This window comes from Aspergillus neoniger, assembly GCF_003184625.1.
Source record: "Aspergillus neoniger CBS 115656 unplaced genomic scaffold BO87scaffold_16, whole genome shotgun sequence".
NCBI classification, from domain to species: Eukaryota; Fungi; Ascomycota; class Eurotiomycetes; order Eurotiales; family Aspergillaceae; genus Aspergillus; species Aspergillus neoniger.
In genome coordinates, this window is record NW_020291144.1 from 480,078 (window position 1) to 501,818 (window position 21,741).

The 21,741-nt window shown below is 50.3% G+C and overlaps 6 protein-coding genes across 6 annotated transcripts; 3 read left to right on the plus strand and 3 right to left on the minus strand.

The window, feature by feature from the left end:
* Positions 1 to 476: 476 nt before the first annotated feature.
* BO87DRAFT_56180 (uncharacterized protein) lies at positions 477 to 3,120 on the plus strand. The gene has a single exon (XM_025629380.1). The coding sequence runs from the start codon at positions 913 to 915 to the stop codon at positions 2,905 to 2,907; it is 1,995 nt and encodes a 664-aa protein (XP_025479777.1). The 5' UTR covers positions 477 to 912; the 3' UTR covers positions 2,908 to 3,120.
* Positions 3,121 to 4,538: 1,418 nt separating this feature from the next.
* BO87DRAFT_359112 (putative checkpoint protein kinase (SldA)) lies at positions 4,539 to 8,886 on the minus strand. Its single transcript, XM_025621501.1, has 3 exons — positions 7,644 to 8,886; positions 7,092 to 7,539; positions 4,539 to 7,017 (listed from the first exon to the last, which is right to left on the minus strand). Exons 1-3 carry the CDS (start codon positions 8,631 to 8,633, stop codon positions 4,811 to 4,813), a joined length of 3,645 nt encoding a protein of 1,214 aa, XP_025479778.1. The 5' UTR covers positions 8,634 to 8,886; the 3' UTR covers positions 4,539 to 4,810.
* A 59-nt stretch (positions 8,887 to 8,945) lies between these two features.
* Positions 8,946 to 11,150, plus strand: BO87DRAFT_459155 (DNA-(apurinic or apyrimidinic site) lyase APN1; the record flags this gene model as incomplete). Its single annotated transcript, XM_025628932.1, has 5 exons — positions 8,946 to 9,692; positions 9,747 to 9,783; positions 9,830 to 9,949; positions 10,005 to 10,139; positions 10,232 to 11,150. The coding sequence occupies exons 1-5, from the start codon at positions 9,212 to 9,214 to the stop codon at positions 11,148 to 11,150; spliced, it is 1,692 nt and encodes a 563-aa protein (XP_025479779.1). The 5' UTR covers positions 8,946 to 9,211.
* Positions 11,151 to 11,294: 144 nt separating this feature from the next.
* On the minus strand, positions 11,295 to 13,576 carry BO87DRAFT_56274 (putative nucleotide-sugar transporter). The gene is made up of 2 exons (XM_025629381.1): positions 13,023 to 13,576; positions 11,295 to 12,961 (listed from the first exon to the last, which is right to left on the minus strand). Exons 1-2 carry the CDS (start codon positions 13,473 to 13,475, stop codon positions 11,588 to 11,590), a joined length of 1,827 nt encoding a protein of 608 aa, XP_025479780.1. The 5' UTR covers positions 13,476 to 13,576; the 3' UTR covers positions 11,295 to 11,587.
* A 4,756-nt stretch (positions 13,577 to 18,332) lies between these two features.
* Positions 18,333 to 18,914, plus strand: BO87DRAFT_56296 (uncharacterized protein). Its single transcript, XM_025629382.1, has 2 exons — positions 18,333 to 18,419; positions 18,506 to 18,914. Exon 2 carries the CDS (start codon positions 18,567 to 18,569, stop codon positions 18,867 to 18,869), a length of 303 nt encoding a protein of 100 aa, XP_025479781.1. The 5' UTR covers positions 18,333 to 18,419; positions 18,506 to 18,566; the 3' UTR covers positions 18,870 to 18,914.
* Positions 18,915 to 19,640: 726 nt separating this feature from the next.
* BO87DRAFT_376669 (anticodon-binding domain-containing protein) lies at positions 19,641 to 21,456 on the minus strand. The gene is made up of 4 exons (XM_025623350.1): positions 20,884 to 21,456; positions 20,257 to 20,743; positions 20,156 to 20,207; positions 19,641 to 20,084 (listed from the first exon to the last, which is right to left on the minus strand). Exons 1-4 carry the CDS (start codon positions 21,015 to 21,017, stop codon positions 20,050 to 20,052), a joined length of 708 nt encoding a protein of 235 aa, XP_025479782.1. The 5' UTR covers positions 21,018 to 21,456; the 3' UTR covers positions 19,641 to 20,049.
* Between the last annotated feature and the right edge of the window lie 285 nt (positions 21,457 to 21,741).

The following is a 21,741-nucleotide window of genomic DNA, read 5'->3' on the forward strand; positions in this document are numbered from 1 at the left end:
GGATGCTGGGAGGTTTAGTGAGTGTTCGCGGCTTCTTGCGCCTACCGCTTCCCTTTCCCTTCCCCCCCCCCCCTCGGCTGTCTCATCCTCTCGCTCTTCCTCTTCTAATTATTCTCTTCTTCCCTCCACCCCCCCCCGTTTATTTCCTTTCCCTCCGTTACTTCCCTACATCCCACCCCCTTCTTTCTCGACAGCCACGTTGTCGCTTCTCCTTTTTTCTCCGATCGAGCTTGTCGCTCGTCATCGACCATCCCTTCCGTTTCCTTTTCCTTTTCTTTTGTGTTGGTCTGGCGTGTTCGTGTGCCAATGTCGGCTCCCCATCTTCTATAGTTCCCTCCTCTGGGGTACCCGTTCGATGTGATCCTCTCGCAATTCCACCCCCAAAGCGCATCGCTGCACAACATCGTTGCGCGTCACATCGAATAACATACGAATTCGATCGCTTTCGCCCATCCGACCACTCACACCTCGACGTGTTTTTCCTTTTCTTGTTTTGTTCCCCTCAACTCCTGTTACGACTCACGACCCCCATAAACCCTAAGCGCGCCTTGTCGACGACCTTTCTTCGGAGTTCGATCACAGACGTTGCACCATTGACTGAAACGGATTTCTTTACTTCTATTGCTCTTGGATTTCTTTCCCCCCTTACTCTTTCATAGTTGAGTTTGGTTGTTCTCTGAATACCGTGCGCGCGCTTCACTCGAATTGGACAATATCGTGCGATCTAGGCTATCGCCATCCGCGCTTATTTTGGAACGTCAGGCACCAGTTCTCGCATCGCTCTCGAGGTTCGCGACATGACAGTGGTATAGGAAAGTTGCATCAAATTGTCAAGATAACGCACTTACCTCTTACCACTGGTCCCCGTCTCAGCTAGCAAACCGTCGTTGAACCGATACGGGACTACACATCATGGCTTGTCGACCACACGGCCTATCGCGCACCCTGCCGAAGAACTTCACCTTTTCTTCGTCGGGTGAGCCTCGCACACCAGAGCGCGTTTCACATCACCTGGATGTGCCACCGCCTCCCCCTCGTCATTCCAGTTGCCGCTTACGTAGGTCCCGCGTCCGCTCGGGGACCGATGTCTTTGCGCAGGCCGAATATGACCTCAGCACGTTCAACCCGAACCCATCCGATGTCCCTATACCTTCGATTGAAGTCCCCTCTTACGACGCTTTCGCGGGCCCCTCGTGTCCAGCAGTACCCTCCCGCGATGACCGTTTCTTAGCGCCGCCCCGGGATCGCCTGGCCATGAAGACCCCTCCCGCTCAGATTCGCCCCGACCCGATCGAGGATAAAAGTACCGGATCGTGGTCTCTGGAGGACCCGCAGGCCCTGGGAGAGAGTATCCAACGACCGAGTTCCGTTTGCTCGCAAGCATCGGATTCATCCGTCTCCTCGATAGAAACGTTTGGCTCCCGGCGCTCAGCGGGTGGAAGTTGTACCAGCATGGAGAGCGATTCATACGACCCGTTCTTCCACCTGGAGCTTCCACCAAAGCCGGCTCCGGAGACGCCCTCTCTATGTCGGACGCGCAAGAATAAGACACGGATGCTGCATGCTAAGGAACGATGGACCCTGGACATGGACAACCATCTATGGAACACTTACCAGCTCTACATCCAAGACCCTACCATTACCCCTTTCAAAATGACTCCGGGCAGCATTCCGCCGCTTGGCGTCACTCACCGTGTTGCCCGGGAGGCCAAGCGGATGTGGGAGAGAAGGCGCTTTAGACTCGACCGACAGTTTCCCTTCACGCTCTCCTACCAACGTCCATCTAGCAACTCTACTCCCACCCCCAAGGTGGATGCGGTGAAGCCTACCTGGCCTAAGTCAGAAGCATCGACGCGGCGCAGGCTAAAACTACTGTGTAGAAAGAAGTTCTCGATTGCTCCCCACTACCAGAGAATGATGCAATCCCGGAGTCCGACGCCAGCCCTGGACTTGTTGTCCCAGCCGTCTGGTGAACCCCCCAGGGCTGTCGGTCCTCCTAGTAGCTGCACAGCCTATGCGACGCGCGATCTGGGTGTGTCTCTTGTTTCCAGCTCTGTACCTGGGCCTTTGGCTCAGCTGGCAGCGGAAGACTCTTCGCCTCCAGAGATGAACAGCGAATGGTTCAATAATCCCATACTTAGTGCGCCTCGCCAAGTCATCCCGGAGCCACCTGCAATACATCCTGGTAGTGCCCCTAGACAAGAGCCCGTGCCACGGCTAGGATCGCCATTTACGTATAACACCTGGGGACCCAATGCCTCGAGAAAGCGATCTCAGCGTCATACCCCTAGGGCTCGGCGAGAAACCATCCATGTAACGGGCTCCCGGCTGCGTTCTCCGCCCCGCATGGAGCCATTCGCGAACGTCGACCATCATCACCTGGCTTCTTACGTGGCCACTGCCAGCGAATCGCCAGCAGAACAAGATACGCGGGTGCAATTAGAAGACCTTGTCCGTCAAGGAAAGCTCAGTGATTTAGGTCAGCATCGCATACGCATTCGCAACCGCGGAGCCACGATAAGTTCAGTGAACCACAAAGGTCTTGACCAGTTGTTCTCCCCACCATCGTCGTCCTCTCGGAACGACGAAGATCCCATGGTCGGGAAGCCCATCGCCAATCCTATGCTGAATCTCGGTGGCGACAGTATCAAGCGCTTGGGCTCCCCATTTAAGGTAGAAACGCCCAAACGAGTTCCGCCGTCACCGAGACGCATTCGACACGCACCGTCGCTTTCGGATCCGTTCGCAAGCGGGCTTTTACCACAATTCCAGCCGACGAGTCCGAACAGTCAATTGAGGAACGAAGAAAAGACTAGTCGGCTCCCTTACGATCCGACAGAACAAGGCATTTCCGATGCGGAGCGCATTCGGAGGCAAATCCTGAACATGCCGTACTCGAGGCAGTAGATTGCATATTGCATTGTTAGAACTCTGTTTCACCATGTGTCAACGTCACATCGATCTACTACACTAATGACCGGGATGATTTACCGTGATCTTGATCGCATTTTGATCAAAGGATATAATGACAGAAACGGCATTGACGAATTGATGACTTTTTAGCCCTTGCTTCTCTCGCGCTGAGCCATTGCATTTGTTGAGAAGCAACATTGCGTGATAGGCGCAAGAGAGCAGGCCACAATAACGAAAAACAAAAAAAGTGTTTTGAAGTTGCTTCTACATGCATACGTTGCTTTTCAGCGGTTCAGCTGTACACCACGGTGCTTAAAGGTGTACGAACCAGATTTCCAACCGCGACTCATTCAACCGAACTGGACCGTCGTTAATTACGCAGTGTTCTTGTTCTCCTCTCTACTCTTGACCCATACAGCATGTTTGTCGGCACACTCTCCGGGGCATTTGAGAAATCGCAAACGACAAAAAGACCTTCCCTGTCAGGGGAGTGTTTCACAGACACGTTGATGGTCATTACACTCTCTGATTTTCCTTATCTTTTATCTCAACATACCGAACTCCATACACTCTTTGAACAAACATCGACAGTATCACAAACAGTGCCAGAAACACCGAAAACCGAAAAACCTACAAAACAAACCAACTCTGGCAACCCACTATCTTTCAATCTCTTTTCATCTCTTTATCTCTTTCTCATATCTTCCCATCGAATTTGAACACTTAACATTACCGTGCGATCCGTCTTTGATCTTGATGAACCTTTCGCATGCCCCTTTAGCATGCGCAGTGATGATTGGAATGGAGAGACGCCGCTATTGAATGAATGACTCATAGATGAAACGAATCCGCACGACTTGGCAGCTGCTTAGTGATAACGTCTTATGGAAAGCGCCCCATTGTCTTTGCAGCGTTTAGCTTACAGTTTCAGCCTTGCTTTAACTGACATTTTTCTTCGAACTTGCTTCATGTTCGTCCTACTTACTGACTGACCATTACTTACATTGTTGTCTGTCTATCTGTTTAGCATGTCTTGCTCCAGTCAAGCATGTGTTTATTGGCTTTCAACTTGTCTACATCTCTCATTATGTCTCTTACTATCTCTATTTTTTCAAAGAATACATTTCTTCTTTCTTTAACAATATGTAAAACTATTGACTGTGGTTGCATTGTAGCTCGGCTGTTAGTATAGCATTTTCAAATCGATCTTGAACAATAGCTCATTATGGATATGGATAATGGTATTGAAGCAATCATAATAAGCAGAACTGGTATGATCCAATGAGCCCGAGTGAACGAAACAATACTCGCCTAGAGCATACATACCATACCACCTAATCCCATTAGCAACTGCCTATAATAGACATGCTAGCGCATTCCCTGCACTGTCTCTTCATATCTATCTTTATCACGGGACTGTCCTTCGTCCCTGTAACAACTCATTCTGGTCTAACTAATCACTCCGTAAAACCGCTGCCAAGACTTCCTCTCCTAGCTCAGATGAACTCAACCCTAACACAATCAACTCTCAAAATACTAGGACAAACTACCGTGTTGAATGTGCTTTGTATGTGTAACTGCAGTATGTATTCAGATCAAAGTCCACTGAAATATAGTAACAGACAATAAGAACAAGGAAATAAGTACATATGTGTAAATGTGAAACAACAACCCAAACGCCAACGCTGCAACTAACACAAAGAAAAGGAAAAAAGACAAGAGGGGGTATAAAGTGCGTACGTACGTGTCACGTGCATCGTCGAGTGGGGGATGATGGATTATTAGTGAAGGGACAAAGAGGGAAGGGGGAGAGTGTAGGGCTGGTTGTAAGGGGAACAAAGGAGGGGTCAGAACTGAAGTGTAAAGAAGGCGAACAAAGGCTAAAGAAGCATTAGAATTAACACTTCTCTAACCGCTTCCTCCTCTCCGCATAAATAGCCTCTAATTTCCGGATTTGCAATCCAAGACCCTTCTTCTCTGCATTAGCGAAGAGCCAAGCTTCCATTCTCTCGCGGAGATGTCTCATGGAGTTTGTCACGGGGAGGATAGGTCCGTTCTCACTGGCCATAGCGGCAGGGTTCTGGCCTTCGCGTTCCAGTTGAGCCCATCTCTCCTCGCCGGGGTTGAGGAGGAGATCGAAGACGTCGTTCCAGATGTCGCGCTCCCAGTAGCGTTTCAGAGACTCGCGGATTCGGTATGTCTTTGTCTTCGGGGTATTGCCGCTGGGGATGGACTCGAGGTACTTTCCGAAGAGCATGACGTGAATGGTGCCTGCTAGGCCGTAGAGGTCGATTTGGTGCGTCCAGGGTCGCTTCTCGCGGATCTCGTTGCACTCGTGCTTGCCGGTTTCCCAGTCGGCGACGAATTGGACGGATGGTTGGAAGACTTGCATGTCGATACTGCGGCCGAAGTCGATCAATGAGAGACCCTTGTTGCGCCAGCCGTGGAGGCCCCGGGGGGAGTAGTGAATTTCGCGTGGGTCTGCGGTGATCTCGTTGCCTAGGTCGATCAGGGAGGGAGGTGGGACGGGTTTGTCGTCGAGGCGGACGAGGCAGTTGTCGGCTTTGATGTCGCCGTGTAAGATGCCACAGGAGTGAAGGGATTCGACGATACGGAAGAGCTCTACTGTGAAGAACATGGCCAGGACTTCGTCTATTCCACCTTCGGCATTGGTGGTGGCTGAGATCGGCTCGTTACGGATGAGGTTCACGAGATCGAGCAATGTTCCTTGTCCACGGTAATCTTCGACCAGGATGCTTTCTCCTTTGTAGACGTGAAGCTCGTGTGCGCGGATGATACTTTCAGTGGCGCGGGAGTATTCGGGATGCTGGCTCAATCGTTCGTTTGCCGTGCGGATCATGTAGAACTCCCACTCACTGGGTGGTCCTACCTCCAGTTTGATCGCTTCGAAGCCGTGACGGGGTGTGTCATATCGAATGGGTCTAGGCTTGTGGGAATCTCTGTTGTTGGAGTCGGTTTCCGAGTCGGAAGGTAGACTGTCGATGCTCTCTGCAAAATAGACCGGCGCATAAGCACCTGCACCGAGCTCACGCCTGATGATATAGCTTCTCTCAGCACCTGAAAGTTCAAGGATGGGAACATCGAAAGATGCCTCATCCCCGCTTCTTGAACGCTTTGGGCTTGTCTTGAGGTATCGCTGTATATCAGAGCCATAGTGAGTGTTCATGTCCGGGTGGCCGTGGTAGCCAGGGTACGATGCCAGCGGAGGCTGCAATGACCGAAGAATCGTGTTACGAATATCCCTGTCAGTGGGGTTGCACAGCTCATCCTTGATAACTACTCCTGTTTGAGTGATTTCCTTCAGGGGGCTCAATTTGAAGCTTGTTCGAAACTTCTCCATCGTGGGGCTGAGAGCAACGTCTTCAGGAATATCAGGAAAGTCATCGTGGTGAGGAGTGGCAGGAATCAACGGGCTCGACAACAAGAGATTGCCCATCGGGGGCTTCGACGGCGTCTTCGCATTATAGAGGCTGTTTCTCGCTGCTGTCATAGACAAAGAATGTTCGGTCTGTTCAACGATTGGTGTCATGAAAGGCAGGCGATTTTGAGCCATGATTGCGGGGTCTCGATAAGGGCCATAGGGTGGATTGTAATCTTCGGGCATTTGGGGGACAAATCGCTGCCTCTCGCCATTTTCATCTGCATCATCGAACTGCTCTGTGTTATCTCTGCCATGGTATGTGGAGTCCTCCGGCATGGCAGGTGAATGAGCAGCGCTCAGATTCGGCACATCACAGGCTGAGAACTGCGTCCACTCTCCATCTGCCACACTCTCAGCGCGAGTGTTATCTTCGAATCCATCCTCGTCACCTTCGACAAACGACTTATGAAAGGTTGTATCATCATCGCCGAAGTCGCTTGATGCAGCAGACATGCGACCAGTGACCGTGCTCTCTCCAGCGCTCGTATAGTCATCGTCATCGAAGTCACTACTCTCCGCATTCTCGGTCTCTGCTTTGAGTGGCTGATTGAAAATGCTATAGATCTCGTCTGTTGCAGCGCGGGTGTGTATAGTCATGGTTGGCTCCGCAGTGCTCTTGCGGCGAATCTTGCCTCCAGTGGGCGAATCAAATTTCATTTTGACTTCAATTGGATTAGTACACAAGACAGTGAATGAAAGAGCTTTAAGTACGAAATGAGTCAAAGTAGATACTTACTCGTCTGTGTTTCTCCCTTCACTTCACGAAGCTTCAACTTCCGCGCTTTGTTGGTTTTGCTTTCCTGGGCCGAATTTCCCCGTTCAGGGTCGTGGGTCTCTGCATCTTTGACGGTCAACTTCTGCTTAAACTGTTGTGGAAGTTCATTCTCAAGGCCATGCTCAAGGGGATTCTCGGTGGGAATCTCCGCAGAAGCAGCATTGCCTGAGATCTGCTTGAGGGGCTCTTTGTGGGCCCGCCAGTTCTTGCCCATCCAGCCACGGCTGATAGCTCTAAGTTCCTCGAAGCTCACTTCATGATTTGGGTTCTTGTAGTCTGGGTATACTGCTTCAAGATTGACGAAGACGCGCTCCCGTCTCCCAGTACGTGGGTTAACCGCTTCCCTTACGCGATGCTCTGGAACATGTTTCGTTTGCAATGCTTCTTTTGCTTGTAAATTTGAATTTGACTGAATACATAAATCGTAAACCAATGCGGTTCATGCCACCAATTAGTCCTGTGATCGTAAATATACGGAAATCAGAAAGAGTAGGTAAAATAACCTGAACTTACCTCATCCCTGAAAATCGTCATCTTCTGTGCCGGTGCCGGCTTCTTCCCCGCCTTCAAAGTCTCTCCTGCCCATGGCTTTGCCTCAACCTTGTTCTCCTTCCGTCGGTCATGCATCGATCCAATGCTGTCCCACCCTTGTGCCGGCGCACTGACAGCTGGTTGGCTGGGTGAATCGGCATCGGAAAAGATCGCCATCTTCGGCTTGCCGGATTTCGTCTTCGGGGCAGCGCTGCGGGCGGGTGCTGGGCGCTGGGCCTGGGGATCGGCTTCTTCCGCAGAAGCCGAAGCGAAGGGGTCGACCTTGGCAGCCAATGCTGGGCGCACAGCCGGTAGTGCAGGCGATGAGGGGCCATTGTCCTGTGTGTGGTTTTCGTAGCGGTGCTGGAACTCGCTGTATTTGCGCACAAGTCGTTCTGCGGGGCGCGCTTCCTTGTCAATGCCAAGCCGGTACACCTCGTCGGCCTGTGTCCATCTTCCTGCACTTTCCAGCCAAGCCGCAAATTCTTCGTAGAACAATGCGAGTCCTTCTCCGATGCGGTGGCGTGCCAGAAAAGCGAATGTCTCCCGCGGTGAGTCGGAGAAGAGTCTGATGTAGTGGAGCCACAGGCGCAGGTAACGGGGGTCGTTCTTATAATGAGGGGAGTTGAGGAAATGTTTCACGGCACGCTCCAGGAGGGGCAGAAGGCCGGACTCAGTTGTAGCCTGGGCGGTAGGATAAGCATTCAGCGTCCATTTCACATATCGGTCGTAAATATCCAGCGGGTCGTCGGATTCTCCTATGGCCTGTAATTCTGTTTCGTATTCCTGGCGGATGCCATCATTCACTGTGCGGGTATCATTTGGCGACGGAGTAGCCAAGATATCTGTAGACTCGCGCGGAGAGAAGATGCGAGCCAACTCTCTTGCTGATCGGCCTCCTGGTAGCGACTGAATGTTCTCCTTCTGGCCTTCGATGATGTCGAAGTTGACGTGGTCTTCGTTGGCCGCCATTGCGGCGACAGGTAGAGATGAAATATAGATCAGAACGAGGGGCGTGAAGTTTGGTTATTGATCGGCCGTAGTAATTTTGCGATGATAGCGGTGAGGATGTCGAGGTGGTGGGCTGGCGAGATGAAGCAAAGGGACTCGAGGAGATTGAATGAATGGGATTGACCGACTCGGGCAGTTTATCGATAAACAGCCGCTAGTCCCACTGTGGCTCGTTACCTCGACGACCAGTCACATGGCCGCTAGCCCATATCGGGTAATATTCGCTGCCGCTGCTGCAGAGATGCTCATGATGCTCGTTGAGGACCAACCAATATTTATTAAGGAATATTTGTGACTCAAATCAGTTACTCATATACAAACACGTCTAATCATTTCATATCCCAGTCAATATAAAGCGTGGGAGGTCCGAATCAAGCAATCGCCTTAATCAAGCAATTCCCGCTCGCGTCGACCGCGTCAAACCGCCGGGCCGATCCTGCTGTCTTTCACGGCCCACCATCGCCTGCCATCCCACCATTCCAGAACGACTGACCAGATCGGGTGACTTCATTGTCCTTGAAGTGCCCAGACAAGTTGCGATGCCTCCGCGCGGTACCCGAAAAGCAGCCTCATCCGCAGTGGCGACTGAGCCGCCACGCTCCCCCGAACCGGGAGGCAACAAGCGCAAGCCAGACGACGCTCAGGAGCAGAGCTCCCCGCTACGAAGATCGAAGCGCGTTAAATCCGTCGAAGGTCTCGGAACGCAGTCGCCGTCTGGAAAATCCACTGCGCGCACAGCACCGACCGAATCTGCTGGGAGCCCCAAGGCGACACCGAGGAAATCTCGTGGTCGGGTCGTTTCGGTGAAGAAGGAGGTTGAGGAGGAAGAGACAGTCACGGTCGAGGCAGACATTGACGACGAAGACGAGGTCAAGGACGAAGAAGTGGATGAGAAGCCGAAGGTGAAGGCCAAAGTTACGAGGAAGAGAAAGACAAAGGAAGAAGTCGAGATGGTACCATTGAGGGCGCGCACGCAGGGTCTGCGCATGTGCGTAGGCGCTCATGTCAGCGCCGCCAAAGGTTGGCATTACTGAATACAATCATCCATGATATGATGCTTACGATGTGTTACAGGCGTCTTTAACGCGGTTCACAACAGCATGCACATCGGGTACGTCCACTCACCATCACAACCAACCATCACTAATCCCTCCCAGCGGCAACGCATTTGCCCTATTCCTCAAGTCCCAGCGGAAATGGGACAATCCAGCCCTCCAAGATGATCACCGCGACCAATTCCGCAATCTCTGCATCGAGCACAAATACGACGGCGCAAAGTGAGCCTATACCAATCAATCAGCCTATCTACCCACCCCAATCTAACCATACCAGACACATCCTCCCCCACGGCTCCTACCTCGTGAACCTAGCGCAAGAAGACAAGACCAAAGCCAAACAAGCATACGATTCATTCCTCGACGACCTCCGCCGCTGCGAAGCCCTCGGCATCACCCTCTACAACTTCCAGTACGCCCCCAACAACCCCACATCTACACCCTCTACCTCACCACCCTACCCAACTCCCAGAAGAACCCCCAACTAACTCCCCAACCCCACAGCCCCGGCAGCGCCAACCAAACCCCGCACGCCTCAGCCATAACCCGACTCGCAAAGGCCCTAACCTCCGCCCTCTCCGCCACCAGCACCGTGACCCCGGTCCTCGAAACCATGTGCGGCCACGGCAGCACAATAGGCGGCTACCTACACGAATTCCGAGACATCCTATCCCAAATCCCGCAAGAATACCACCACCGAATCGGCATCTGCATCGACACCTGCCACAGCTTCGCAGCGGGATACGACCTCACCTCCCCATCAGGCTTCGCCTCCTTCATGCAAGAATTCTCCGACGTAATCGGCCTCCAATACCTCCGCGCCCTGCACCTCAACGACTCGAAAGCGCCGCGGGGAAGTAAACGCGACTTACACGCCAACATCGGCACGGGATTCCTGGGTCTCCGCGCATTCCACAACGTCATGAACGAGCCGCGGCTCGAGGGATTACCCATGATCTTGGAGACGCCGATTGATCGACCCGAGGGAGAAGATATCAAGAAGGAAGGGGACGGGTCTTCCAAGGGTAAGAAAAAGAAACCGACTGGGGCTTCTGCGAAGCTAGTACCGGATTATAATGTGTGGGCGGGGGAAATCGCGCTGCTTGAGTCGTTGATTGGGATGGATCCGGAGGGAGAGGAGTTCCGGGCGTTGGAGGCGAAGTTGTCTGAGGAGGGGAGGGAGATGCGCGAGAAGCAGATGGAGCAGTATGAGCGAAAGATGGAGGCGGAGGCGAAGAAGGCGGCGAAGAAGGAGAAGGGGCAGAAGACGTTGATGGAGATGATGAATGGAGGTGGGAAGGCGAAGGGGAATACGAAAGCTACGAGGGGAAAGAAGGGGAAGGATGAGAGTGATGGGGAAGGGAGTGATGAGGAGGGGTGTCAAGAGTTGTTCGGAGAAATAGTACTACGTATGGAGTATTAAAATGTATGAACAGAATGATGTGTGAATGGTATATAATATTGGAGTAGAGTGTTCTACTTCGACATCGATATTACGTAGACTGCAATGCGATTAAGCTCCATTAGAGCTAAGAGATAGATAACATGGTATCACTCGATAAATCACTGTCTATACCAGACATCGTCTGCCAATATGTGCGGGACGCCCAATGTACTCCAGACATGCCAATTCATAGGCATGCTGATCAGAACCGCCGTTATTAAATGAAAAGGACCATCCAAATCAGAAACGTGCTGCGACCATCGACGAACTCGAACGCTGATGCCATGACGTTGTAGACCGAACAAAGGGGTCTTTGGTATCAAGAAAAGTAGGGAAGCAAAATCCAGGTCGAACCATACCGGTGGTCCCATGAACCATGGTGAAATGCGTGAAACAGCTATTCCAGAATTACTCGTCTAGCTAGCTGAGCGTCCTTCAGGTGAAGCCCGTTCTGGTGATGCCTGGGGCTTGCTACCGAGGCTAGGGCCGGAAGCTGTCCGGTTAAGCTCAGCTTCCAGGGAAGTGATGACTGGGGGCGCCGATTTCAAGGGCGAGGGGGCCGACACTCGCGGGGAGAAATTCCTATCGTGATCCCCGAGATTGGTGGTGTTGATGCTTAACCCGAGCGCATTGCTAGCGCCACTGGCACGAACACGGAATGAGCGCCGACCGCCAGCGGTCAAGTCATCCTCAGGAGTAATATTCACATTGTCCTCGTCGACATGAATGCCCGGAGATTGGAAAGTGCTCGTTTCAGGGTTGCGGATCCGACTGTACTCTCCGCGCTCCCCAGTCGGATCGGAATCGTCCTCAGAGTCCAGGTTAGGACTCCGTGTCCACGCGCCCTTCTGAGATTCTGAGCGCATTTTGGAGATCTTCATATAGTTGTAGGACGCGATGCTGCCAATGGTGACCACCAGGCCCGTAATGTTGACTGCAGTGAGCTGATCGTGGAAGATGACCCCGGCAGCACTGATGGTGACGACTTCCTTGAAGATGCCGCAAATGCTCAGCGTCACGACCGAGGAACGCTTGAGGAGCGCAAACTCAGAGGAAATCATGCAGAAAGCCAAGATACCAGGGAAGATCAGCAGGAAGACAGCAAACAGGCCTCCACGGGCAGCCGCCAGGGCTTGGAAGCCGGCGATGATCTCCAAAGGCCCCTCTACCGCCAGCGCAATGACGATCAGGGAGAAAAACATCACAGGCGTAAGGAAGAAGAGGGTCGAGAACGGGTTCGCCGTCGCAGGATGGCGTAGAAGGAGGATCTGCGTGAGGCCCCATCGGAAGCCCGAGAAGAAGGCGGATGCAATGACGAGGATAAACCCAACCGCATTGAAAGCGGTCTCGCCGGCGACCATCATGACCACACCGACGGTCATCGTAGCAATGATCACGATCAACTTGACGGATGGGGTTTCGAGGCGGAAAACAAAGGCAAAGAGAAGGACGAATGCTAGTGCGGATGATTTGCACATGGTGAGGAAGGTAAGGGAAATGAACTTCAGGGACATATTTCCTAGACCAATATCGAGGGAAGTCGCCGCACCGCAGGGGACGAGACGTGTAAGGTAGAATAACCGGGTGACCACCGGTCTGGACTCATGGGGGTCATGTTCGCTCACGGGCGAACCTGTAGGTGTGGATGCAACGGGCGCTTTCGGACGCAGGGAGGGTATCAAATATAGGAGAATGGATGAAAAGGTAAACTGAACGGCCATATGTAAGCTCGTGGTAAAGAGGGGGAAAGGAAAGACAACATCGTCATCGGAGAACATCCACTTGTTGTACTACCAAGACCGGCAGGGGTTAGCATGTGAGCCATGAAATCCGCGCACGGGAGCAACTCACAATTGAAATCGACAGCGAAAAGAAATACCACAGTAGGATCAAGCCCGCATTGATGGACAGCCTCCTGAAGACATCACTGTCTGTGAATCCAAAGGGTAATGTATCGTGCTTCGAGGCCTTGACGTCGGCGATGCGGGCATCCAACTGTCGACGCTGCTGCCTTCTGCGGCGCCTCTGGCGTCTCTGCTTCGCTGTGAGACCCGTTTCTTCGTCATCATGGAGGTCGTCGTCTGAGCTAATATAATCCATTTCCAAGCTCTCTGCGATCGAGGACAGGTCGGAGATGTCTGCGTCCTCAGCCGGCGAGGACTTGGGCTCCTCTCGTTTGGAGCCAGCAGCGTCTCCAATGGCCCTTGGGGTATCGTCCCGGTGTTCGATTGGAGCTGACTGTGAAGCGCCCGCTAGCACTGAGCTCCGCCGTCGATGATGATTGCCAGATGGGGAGACACCCATGGTCGGAGAGGGAGTGCCGTCGGGGCGGGACGGCGCACGATATAAGAGGGCGATAAGGAAAGGGAAAGGAGGGTAGTCGCTAGGATGGCGCGAGCCCCATCAGTGACGAAAGGTAGGACTAGGGTATGTGTCTCAAGTGGGCCAGCGCTGAGGGAGAATACTAGTTTTAGGACCGGAGAAGAGGGATTCGCGAGGGTGAAGAATGGCGAGGGGCACCGGATGCCCGAAGGAGAGTAATGAAGGAAAGCCGGTGAGGGAATTGACTGGTCTTAGTGGGGACGTTGACAAAAAGCTCACGCAGAAGAAGGCAAATCAGAGTCACGAGAGAGAAAAAGGAAAATGTCAAGGGAGGGTGTGTGTGTGTGTGGGAGAGATAGATAGGAGTGGCAGCAGGACAGCCCGAGCAGGAGGAGAAAGGATGGGGGATGCAAGGGCGACCGATGCACGAACGCCGTCCCCGTTGATAGCGGCAGAGAGAGACAGTGAGCCAGGAAGAGGCGGGATAAGCACGCGAAAGGAGGAAAAGAAAAACAGGATAGGGAAAAAAAAAAGAAATGAAAGGAGGGAAAAGAAGGAGGGATTCACACAACCAGTCAGCACAGCAGGATGAACCAGTTGAGACGGAGAAACAGAATGAGCATTTGGGAAAATGGGGAATTGGAATGGAATGGCAAAGGGAGAGAGAGGAAGAGGGAGTCAAGGCAGGCAGTCAGTCAGTCACAGTCTAAACAGTAGTAGTGCCAGTTTCAACCCAAAAGTGGATATTGGAAATATTGTTTTTCTCGCCAAGGGAAACAGAGAAATTCGAACAAGATTATTACTATTACAATAATAATCGTCAGAATAATAATAATAATATGGATGTTGTTGCCAACAGCCACAGCCTCTCCAACGTCATAGCGCGATAGTCCACTAGTTAGTAGGTAGTTAGTTAGTTAATCCTCTCCCCCTGGTCGATTAGGGATACGAGCATCACCTGGTGCTGAAGGTTAATAATCATGAAATAATGACAGAAAAGAAGGACCGTCCGAAAAAGGCCAGGCACAAGGATCCACCATCCATCCGCGTCTCAAAAAGAAGACTCAACCAAGGGCCCTTTGTTTTTCATCTTCTTGTCTTGTTTTGGCCCCTATTGAAATAATGCTGGTCTGGTCAAAGAATTGTGTACTACTACCACGGAGTACTCCTACTAACATTGTCAAATGATGCTGGATGTTCTGCTCAGCTCGACAAGTCACCAGCCAACCTTCCCAGATTCGGAGCGGGGATCCTCGTTTTCTAGATTCCTTCGGGTCTTTGGTCCCTTCCGGCCGATCCGGGGTCAGCATTAATTGCTTCCCTTGGAGTTTACTTGACTAACTCGATCATCATCCATGGCTGGCGATCGACTGGAGCTTTTCAGCTTCATCACTCGTGGAGACAATAGATCGATCGATCAACTGATACGGAGAAGATATGAGGGTTGAACAAGAACTACAACATCATCAATTCCCTCCTACGGGTAGCAAGAAAGAGAGGGATCAAACCAGCATCTCCTCACGCGATCAGGCAGCAGCAGCAGCAGCAGCAGCAGCAACCCGCGGATAGCCGATGGTTGTTGGCAAGTCAGAGTACTATTTAGTAAGTAACAGTAGACATGTAGTGAAACATCCACCACCTCAACTACTAGGTTACTGATGTCTACACTGGTCGACAACTATTTCCGACCGTAAGAAAAAAAAAAAAAAGAAGAAAAACGGCGCTTCGTGCCGTCTCTCATGATCACAACTAATAGATTATTCACACCGACTCTTGGCGGTTAGACCTGAATCGACTCGGAGCTTCCTTGGATCCAACTTTAAACACGACCCCATCGCTGGGCTGATTGGGTGCCGCCCAATGCAATAATCCACGGCCGCTTCTGGTCCTTTTTTCCCTTTTATCTCCCCCTCGGCAGGAACAAGACGGCCGTCTTTCCGATAGAAGTCACCCCAGCCAAGGTATCTAGACTGGATAGATAGGATTTTATGGGTTGAGGTGCATATGGCTAGTGAGGTATGCCATTGTTCCCCCCTCAATGCCCCATTCATTGCCCAGAAGCTGGGCAGAGCAGGTGCGTCCTCATTTGGGTCACGCTCCAGCAGCGAGAGAGAGAGAGAGAGAGAGCTAGACTACTTTCAAAGCACAAAGTATGCTGATCCCATCCCATCATCTCCATCAATAATGCGGGGTGGCCCCAACACCGATCATCTTTTTGAAGAATGATCTTCTGTCCCTTGTATCCACTTCCTCAACTCATTGAGTCATCATTATTTCCTTCCTTTTCGCCATGTCTCAATCGCCACCACCCATCAAATCATGTCATCACACTTATGCCATGCAGACTTCACCAACACATCCCACAGTAGACCAGACCATGCCCTAAAATGATTCTCATCGACAGAACAAACACACACAAAACTATCAATCTCATGCAGCCCTGCACCCGCGTTAGCTAATCCCATAGTTCATACAATAGCCCAATCTGCATGATGCTAAACCTGCATCTGATGATCCACTGATGATCCCGATTCTGGTGCAAGAAGAGGGGCGGGAGCTGCAGGGAACCCGGAATGCACTCACTCACTCACTCACTTCTTTTCCGTACCCTTTTTCTTTTTCTTTTCTTTGCTTATGCTGTTGTGCTAGAGTATGCACGGAGTCTCTACTACTAGACTACTTTACTGTACATCAAAGTACAATGGGTCCAAGCGGCTCGGAGAATTCCATTGTGGCTTTTGCCTTTTTTCTTTTTCTACAACACTCCCTTGCCTTGCCTGAACCTTTTTCCATACTAGTAGTTATGTGAGGGCTGAACAGCTGCAGTAAGCACAGACTAAGTCATTGTTACTCATCACACTACTTTCCTCCCGCAATGCAATCAATAGTTCGAGCTACTAAGTTATCTACTACACAGTAGTTTATTGAAATTCTGTCTGTCTGTCTGTCAGTCAGCCACGCTTCAACATCTCTGAAAGTTTAGTTTTGCTCTCATGGGGCTAGTAGATAAGCCGCGGCTGATATTATTTCTCCGGAGAAAATAATAGTAGCGACATTACTGAAGTCTTTTTGTCCCATCCCGTTCAGCTCTCCTGCGCACCCACTGATCCCTCTGGAGCACGCACTGGACGTATACAACTTGGCATCATCAGTCGATGACAACAAGCTATCACTTAGAGGGCATACAAAAACAATAATAGTTGCATGTTGTCTTTGATCGCATTTTAGTTTGGGTAGAAATACTGCCTTATTCTATCCTCTATTTTAGTAGAAAGACACTGTTATCAATATTAACAGTCCAATATGCGAATACTCCAATTCCTTGAATTTGTAATTATAGTGGCATCCGATTTACATACTTTCGCTCTCTGATTCTAGGGGTATATCCTTCTATCTTGAGTATCTACACTACTATGTAAATCTATACACTCCACTGCGTGGATACTTTCCAGACCCCAAGTGAAAGCCTGCCTTAAGCTTCAAAAGTCATACAGACACAAAAAGTGCCTCTTCTGATCAAAATATTTCGAGAAATCAGGAATAGAGCATTAGCTGAAACGTAAGAATAGTACAAGCAAGGATAGTATAAGCATAATAACCCGCATTCCCAGAATATAGACCTATCTATCTACCACGAACCCATGGGCTAGGAACACAATTGAGGTATAGATCGAAACCATGAGATAGAGAATAAACACTAATTAATATGAGTACACTTGCTCATATACTCAAGATCATTTCCAGTTCCCTGTCCATTCACAAAAGTATCTACGTTGACCAACTGGATCCAACATGATCATATTCTTAGAACTAAGAACAAGTGCAACTCGACATTTTCCTGGAAGAGCGAACATGTTCGTGGAACCTTTCACAATCTCCCACGTGCATGTGGGACGTCAAATGATTCTGTGGAAAAGGTTATGTTAGATATCGAGATAATTATAACATTTGTACCCCTCTCACTCTCTTACCACTGGAGATTTCTTGTTTCGTCTCAAGGGGTTCGATATGACAAGAAATGATAGGGTTGACAATTAAATTAACTTACGAGTTCTAAGTCTAATGTTATTTTTGCAGTATCTAGATCTTAGAATCCCCGCAGTGAAATACTACAGGCAATGTACATATGCCACATCAACAACCATCAAAGCAATAGCGACTCAGCATTTTAGCATCTCCATGCTCTTCTCTCAAGTCTACTGAAATTATTACTTCTCAGAATTCCCATACAATACACCTTAATACCCGTCCTCAGCGGACCACGAACCATTACCACACTGCACTACCATAATTCCCTCCCTTCAAATGACCTCCTAATACCCAACCCATAAAACCACTCTATATACCACTCACTGCCTGCAATCTACCCCACGCGAGGCAGATGCGCTACAAGCGGTTCCAACAAACCATGAACCAAATTCATCACGCCGAAGGATCAACTTCACCTCGTGACAGATACGTGGTCCATGCAGGTAAGATATGTGGGAGTATGCCACTGGCTAGAACCAAAGGGCTTTTTCTTGGGTTTCGGTCCGAGCCATTCCTGGCCTGAGAAATTAAAGTACTTTATAAAGTGGTGTCTTGGCTTTCAAGCTTAAGATAACTTTTATGCATATTTACACTGTACCAACTAGGTAGCTGAGTGGTATAGCATGGTTCTGGACTAGAAGTAGTATAGTTAATACTTTTATACTTATGTTACTGATCTTGGGGTCGATTTCTTGTCTATTAGTATATGCAGTTATAGCATTATGAGATAACCAGAGCCGCAAGGTCAATAAATAGTATAACTAGCAATTCAAATCTAAGTAGAATACAGCATCGATAATCCCTTTTCTTGTCAAGGCATAGATACTAAGCAGAGTCTATTCCCCATCTGAACCTCCTATACACCCAACATCATCCACAGTCACAACATATCAAACTGTACCCTCCCCTTTTACATACCCACAACCCACCCAGCCCTAATAACCAGTATACTGCAACTAACACCCTCATCCCAACCAAACCAGCTACCTCCCTCTACCACATCCACCTCCCCAACACCCACACATCTCCAGACAGACAACAACAATGCCCCGCAAATGCCCCACGTGCGCCAACCCCGGCGCAATCACAACGACCTGCGCGAACTGCCAAGGATCCGGCGGATGGTGGAAATCGACACGCACGGTCTGCGATCGATGCGGGGGCACGACGGTCGTGAACACGGGGACATTCTTCGCTCGAAGAGTAACATGTCCGAGTTGCAGGGGTGCGGGCAGCTGGGTGAAGAATCTGTGGCATAAGTGTGGGAGATGTAAGGGGAGTGGACGGGCTTTGGCGCCTTGTCCGAGTGCTTGTAGGAGGGGGAAGGGGGTTTATAATAATTGGTAGTTGATAAATATTATTATTTTTTGTTGGTGGAAGAAGGGGTTGAGTAGTTACAGAGATTCAGTATAGGAATTGGTGCAATTGAATGGTTAGTATGTGATAAGTACTACTACTAGTTGTTTGGCTACTTTTGTTGCTCGGAATATAGTAGGGATTTCTACTGGAGGATTCTTATGCTGTGTTTGTTATAATTGATAGAGAGAAAGTGTGTGTGTTATCTCTGATATACTATCCACCCAATCCATTACCCACTGCAGCTAGCAGTCTACCTGCACCACTACACATAGACCATTAAATATATACTAGATAAGCCTGGTAAGGTTAACCCAAGCGCATGACCGTCAAGCACAATCTAATCAACCCACTCAGCACACGCACTATATGCTCACCCCCACATCCCAGCAAAAAGCAATATCATGTCTTCCGCAATCTAATCACCTAGTAGTTCAATAGTACCAAAGGTAAGCCTCAGCTGAAAAGAACTGCTTATTGTATTCCCGACATAAGTAATCTCCCATCAATATGCAACTTGCACATCAAGCAACAAATAATCAGTCGTTGCTTTTTCGGAGAAAGGGAACTCAATTTTGACTCCATTTGTTCAATGGTCTTATCGGATTCTATTTCTTTTGAAAAGATTATCGAGACGGAGATAGTGTGTAGATTGTTGTTACTGTATGGAGACGGTGATACTTGATGGGAACAACACTTTATGTCCTGTGTGCTGCTTGATGGCACAACTGATAAATACAGTAGTCATTCAGTCAATGAAGATAAATAGGTCAGATAGGTCTCATATTCATGCCGCCCCTGTATCTAATGGAAATAAATCTAAAGAACATGCCAGAAGGCAAGGCTCCATTCCCGACCTATATGATGCGCTGGTTTCCAGGACAGAAAGCTTGTCCGCTGCACCAAGCATCGGTCAAGTATAAGTCCGCTTCTGTATAAGCCATGCCGCCCTTGTCCATGTCTGCGCCTGCTTAGAGGACCGTCGACCATGGCCCCTCGCGCAATCCTTTCCGTGTATAATTGACAATCAGGGAGAACTCGTATTCTCCGGTTTATCATTCGCTAAATTGCGTTCATGGATAAATGGATCCCACGCAAATCATCCCCGGCACTGCACCTAAGAGGCAAAATGGAGCCTTTCAGATGGGTAATAAAATATAGGAAGTCGTATTCAGCCCCCTTTACGTTGTCCAGCAGCACCAGCTCCTAGAATCAGATTGTTAGTCGCCATTCTTCATACAAGCGGGTCCGTCCCAAACGAATGGTGTTAGGCTTACCAATAGTTGCACTCGCGTTGCGCAGTTCAATCTTCTTACGCTCCATCTCGAGCTATCCAACTGTCAGATGTATCCTGTATTGTGGTATACGGCCAACTTACCACCATGCGTACTCGGGCAAGAGCAGCCGTGTCACCCGCCACAAGCGGCCGGCAGTCGTCGGGGCGGTAAGGAGCCGCAATGGAGACGGCATCGGCTACGATGATCTTGGTTCCATCCCACCGGGCCGGCATTGTGCGACTGAATGCGTCAAAGAGATCCTGTGCCTCCTTGGTGACTCCCTTGCCTCGACGTGCTTCACCTTCCTGCAGCTTGCCGACAGCAGCGGCCTCCCGCGCCTTCAGAGCGCGAATATCAAGTGCGTGCAAAGACGGTACAGCATCAGAGAAAGAAGCCCCATCGGTGTTGGACGGAGACAAAGAGAGAACTTGGAAGGATTGTATGCGCGACACCGGGATGACGTGGTAATCGCCGGTCTGTGACTTGCCTTCTTCGGCAGTATTGATGGCAACGAGATTCGTGATCGGACAGGCTGTGAACAGAGTCCCCTCAATGGTGGAGGCGACCGGAGATGTACTGATACGAACACTGTACAAAACAGAACATTAGCATGAACTTGAGGTCTCTATACATTCATCCAGAGGCTTTCTGCCAATAGGATGCAGGTGCTAGCACTTGCTGGACAGACGGAACTCTGCTCAACAGTGCTATGATAGGTCGAGGCTTACCGTGCGCCAATTGCACGGCTCAATGCCACCTCCAAAGGCACCATGGCACCAGCCATTCCCTGGCCTGCAGTTGCGCCAGACGATCCCTGTGCAGATGTTCTTGCTCCCACGCTGTGGCGCTTGTTATCTGCCATATGCTCGGGCAGGAGACAGTTGAACTATCCCACCAAGAGCAGTGCAGGACAGGACAGGCTCCACAGTCAGGCAGTGGCTGGACTGTCTCTGAAGAGGAACAAAGGCGGAGTGAGTCGAAAATGCCCCAAACACACGATTGCTCACGGTGAGGGCTATTCAGGTCAAGCGCAGGTCGAAATGATCGATCGGAATGGGATTCCAGGCTCGGTGGAAGCCACGGTCGTTACCAACAATGACGATGGCACTCGGGCGCGGAGCAAGCAAAAGTGGGACGGGCGGGAACCGCAGCTTAGTCGTAGTTGGGTAAAGGAACGACAAAAAGTAAAGACATAAAATATCCAGTAAAACAACAAACACAGAAGTGAATACGACGCCAATAAAGTACAACCAGCCCGGGAGGGAAAGCTCCTCAGCGTCCTGGCATGCAGTTGGGCAGAATGGTGGTGTGATTGTGCACCATTGGATTGACACGATGGCCGCCGAAAGGGAGTCACGACCTTCCCGTCGCCCAATCCGGTTTAGTCCAGGGCGGACAGCACCTCCGGCAATCACCAGTTGGCTGCTCTTTCACCAGTCTCAAAAACACTTATTCTGTCCCTTCTAAATTACGTCCTTTATTCGTGCCACTACTTATTAATGTTCAATCTACTATTATACTACAGTATGGAGGACTTGTGAAAAGAAACGTAAGACTATTTCATTCCATACGTTTTTCCCCTCAAA

What these genes read in the sequence shown, in the direction of transcription:
- BO87DRAFT_56296 (XM_025629382.1), top strand. Translation starts at nt 18,567, where the DNA reads ATGCCCCGCAAATGCCCCACGTGCGCCAACCCCGGCGCAATCACAACG.
- BO87DRAFT_376669 (XM_025623350.1), bottom strand. Translation starts at nt 21,017, where the DNA reads ATGGCAGATAACAAGCGCCACAGCGTGGGAGCAAGAACATCTGCACAG. An exon ending in TTGCCCGAGTACGCATGGTG is followed by an intron (nt 20,208 to 20,256) that starts GTAAGTTGGCCG and finishes ACAGTTGGATAG; the next exon opens with CTCGAGATGGAGCGTAAGAA. An exon ending in CAACGCGAGTGCAACTATTG is followed by an intron (nt 20,085 to 20,155) that starts GTAAGCCTAACA and finishes ATCTGATTCTAG; the next exon opens with GAGCTGGTGCTGCTGGACAA.
- BO87DRAFT_359112 (XM_025621501.1), bottom strand. Translation starts at nt 8,633, where the DNA reads ATGGCGGCCAACGAAGACCACGTCAACTTCGACATCATCGAAGGCCAG. An exon ending in TGACGATTTTCAGGGATGAG is followed by an intron (nt 7,540 to 7,643) that starts GTAAGTTCAGGT and finishes TTATGTATTCAG; the next exon opens with TCAAATTCAAATTTACAAGC. An exon ending in GAAGGGAGAAACACAGACGA is followed by an intron (nt 7,018 to 7,091) that starts GTAAGTATCTAC and finishes ATCCAATTGAAG; the next exon opens with TCAAAATGAAATTTGATTCG.
- BO87DRAFT_56274 (XM_025629381.1), bottom strand. Translation starts at nt 13,475, where the DNA reads ATGGGTGTCTCCCCATCTGGCAATCATCATCGACGGCGGAGCTCAGTG. An exon ending in TTTCGCTGTCGATTTCAATT is followed by an intron (nt 12,962 to 13,022) that starts GTGAGTTGCTCC and finishes CGGTCTTGGTAG; the next exon opens with TACAACAAGTGGATGTTCTC.
- BO87DRAFT_56180 (XM_025629380.1), top strand. Translation starts at nt 913, where the DNA reads ATGGCTTGTCGACCACACGGCCTATCGCGCACCCTGCCGAAGAACTTC.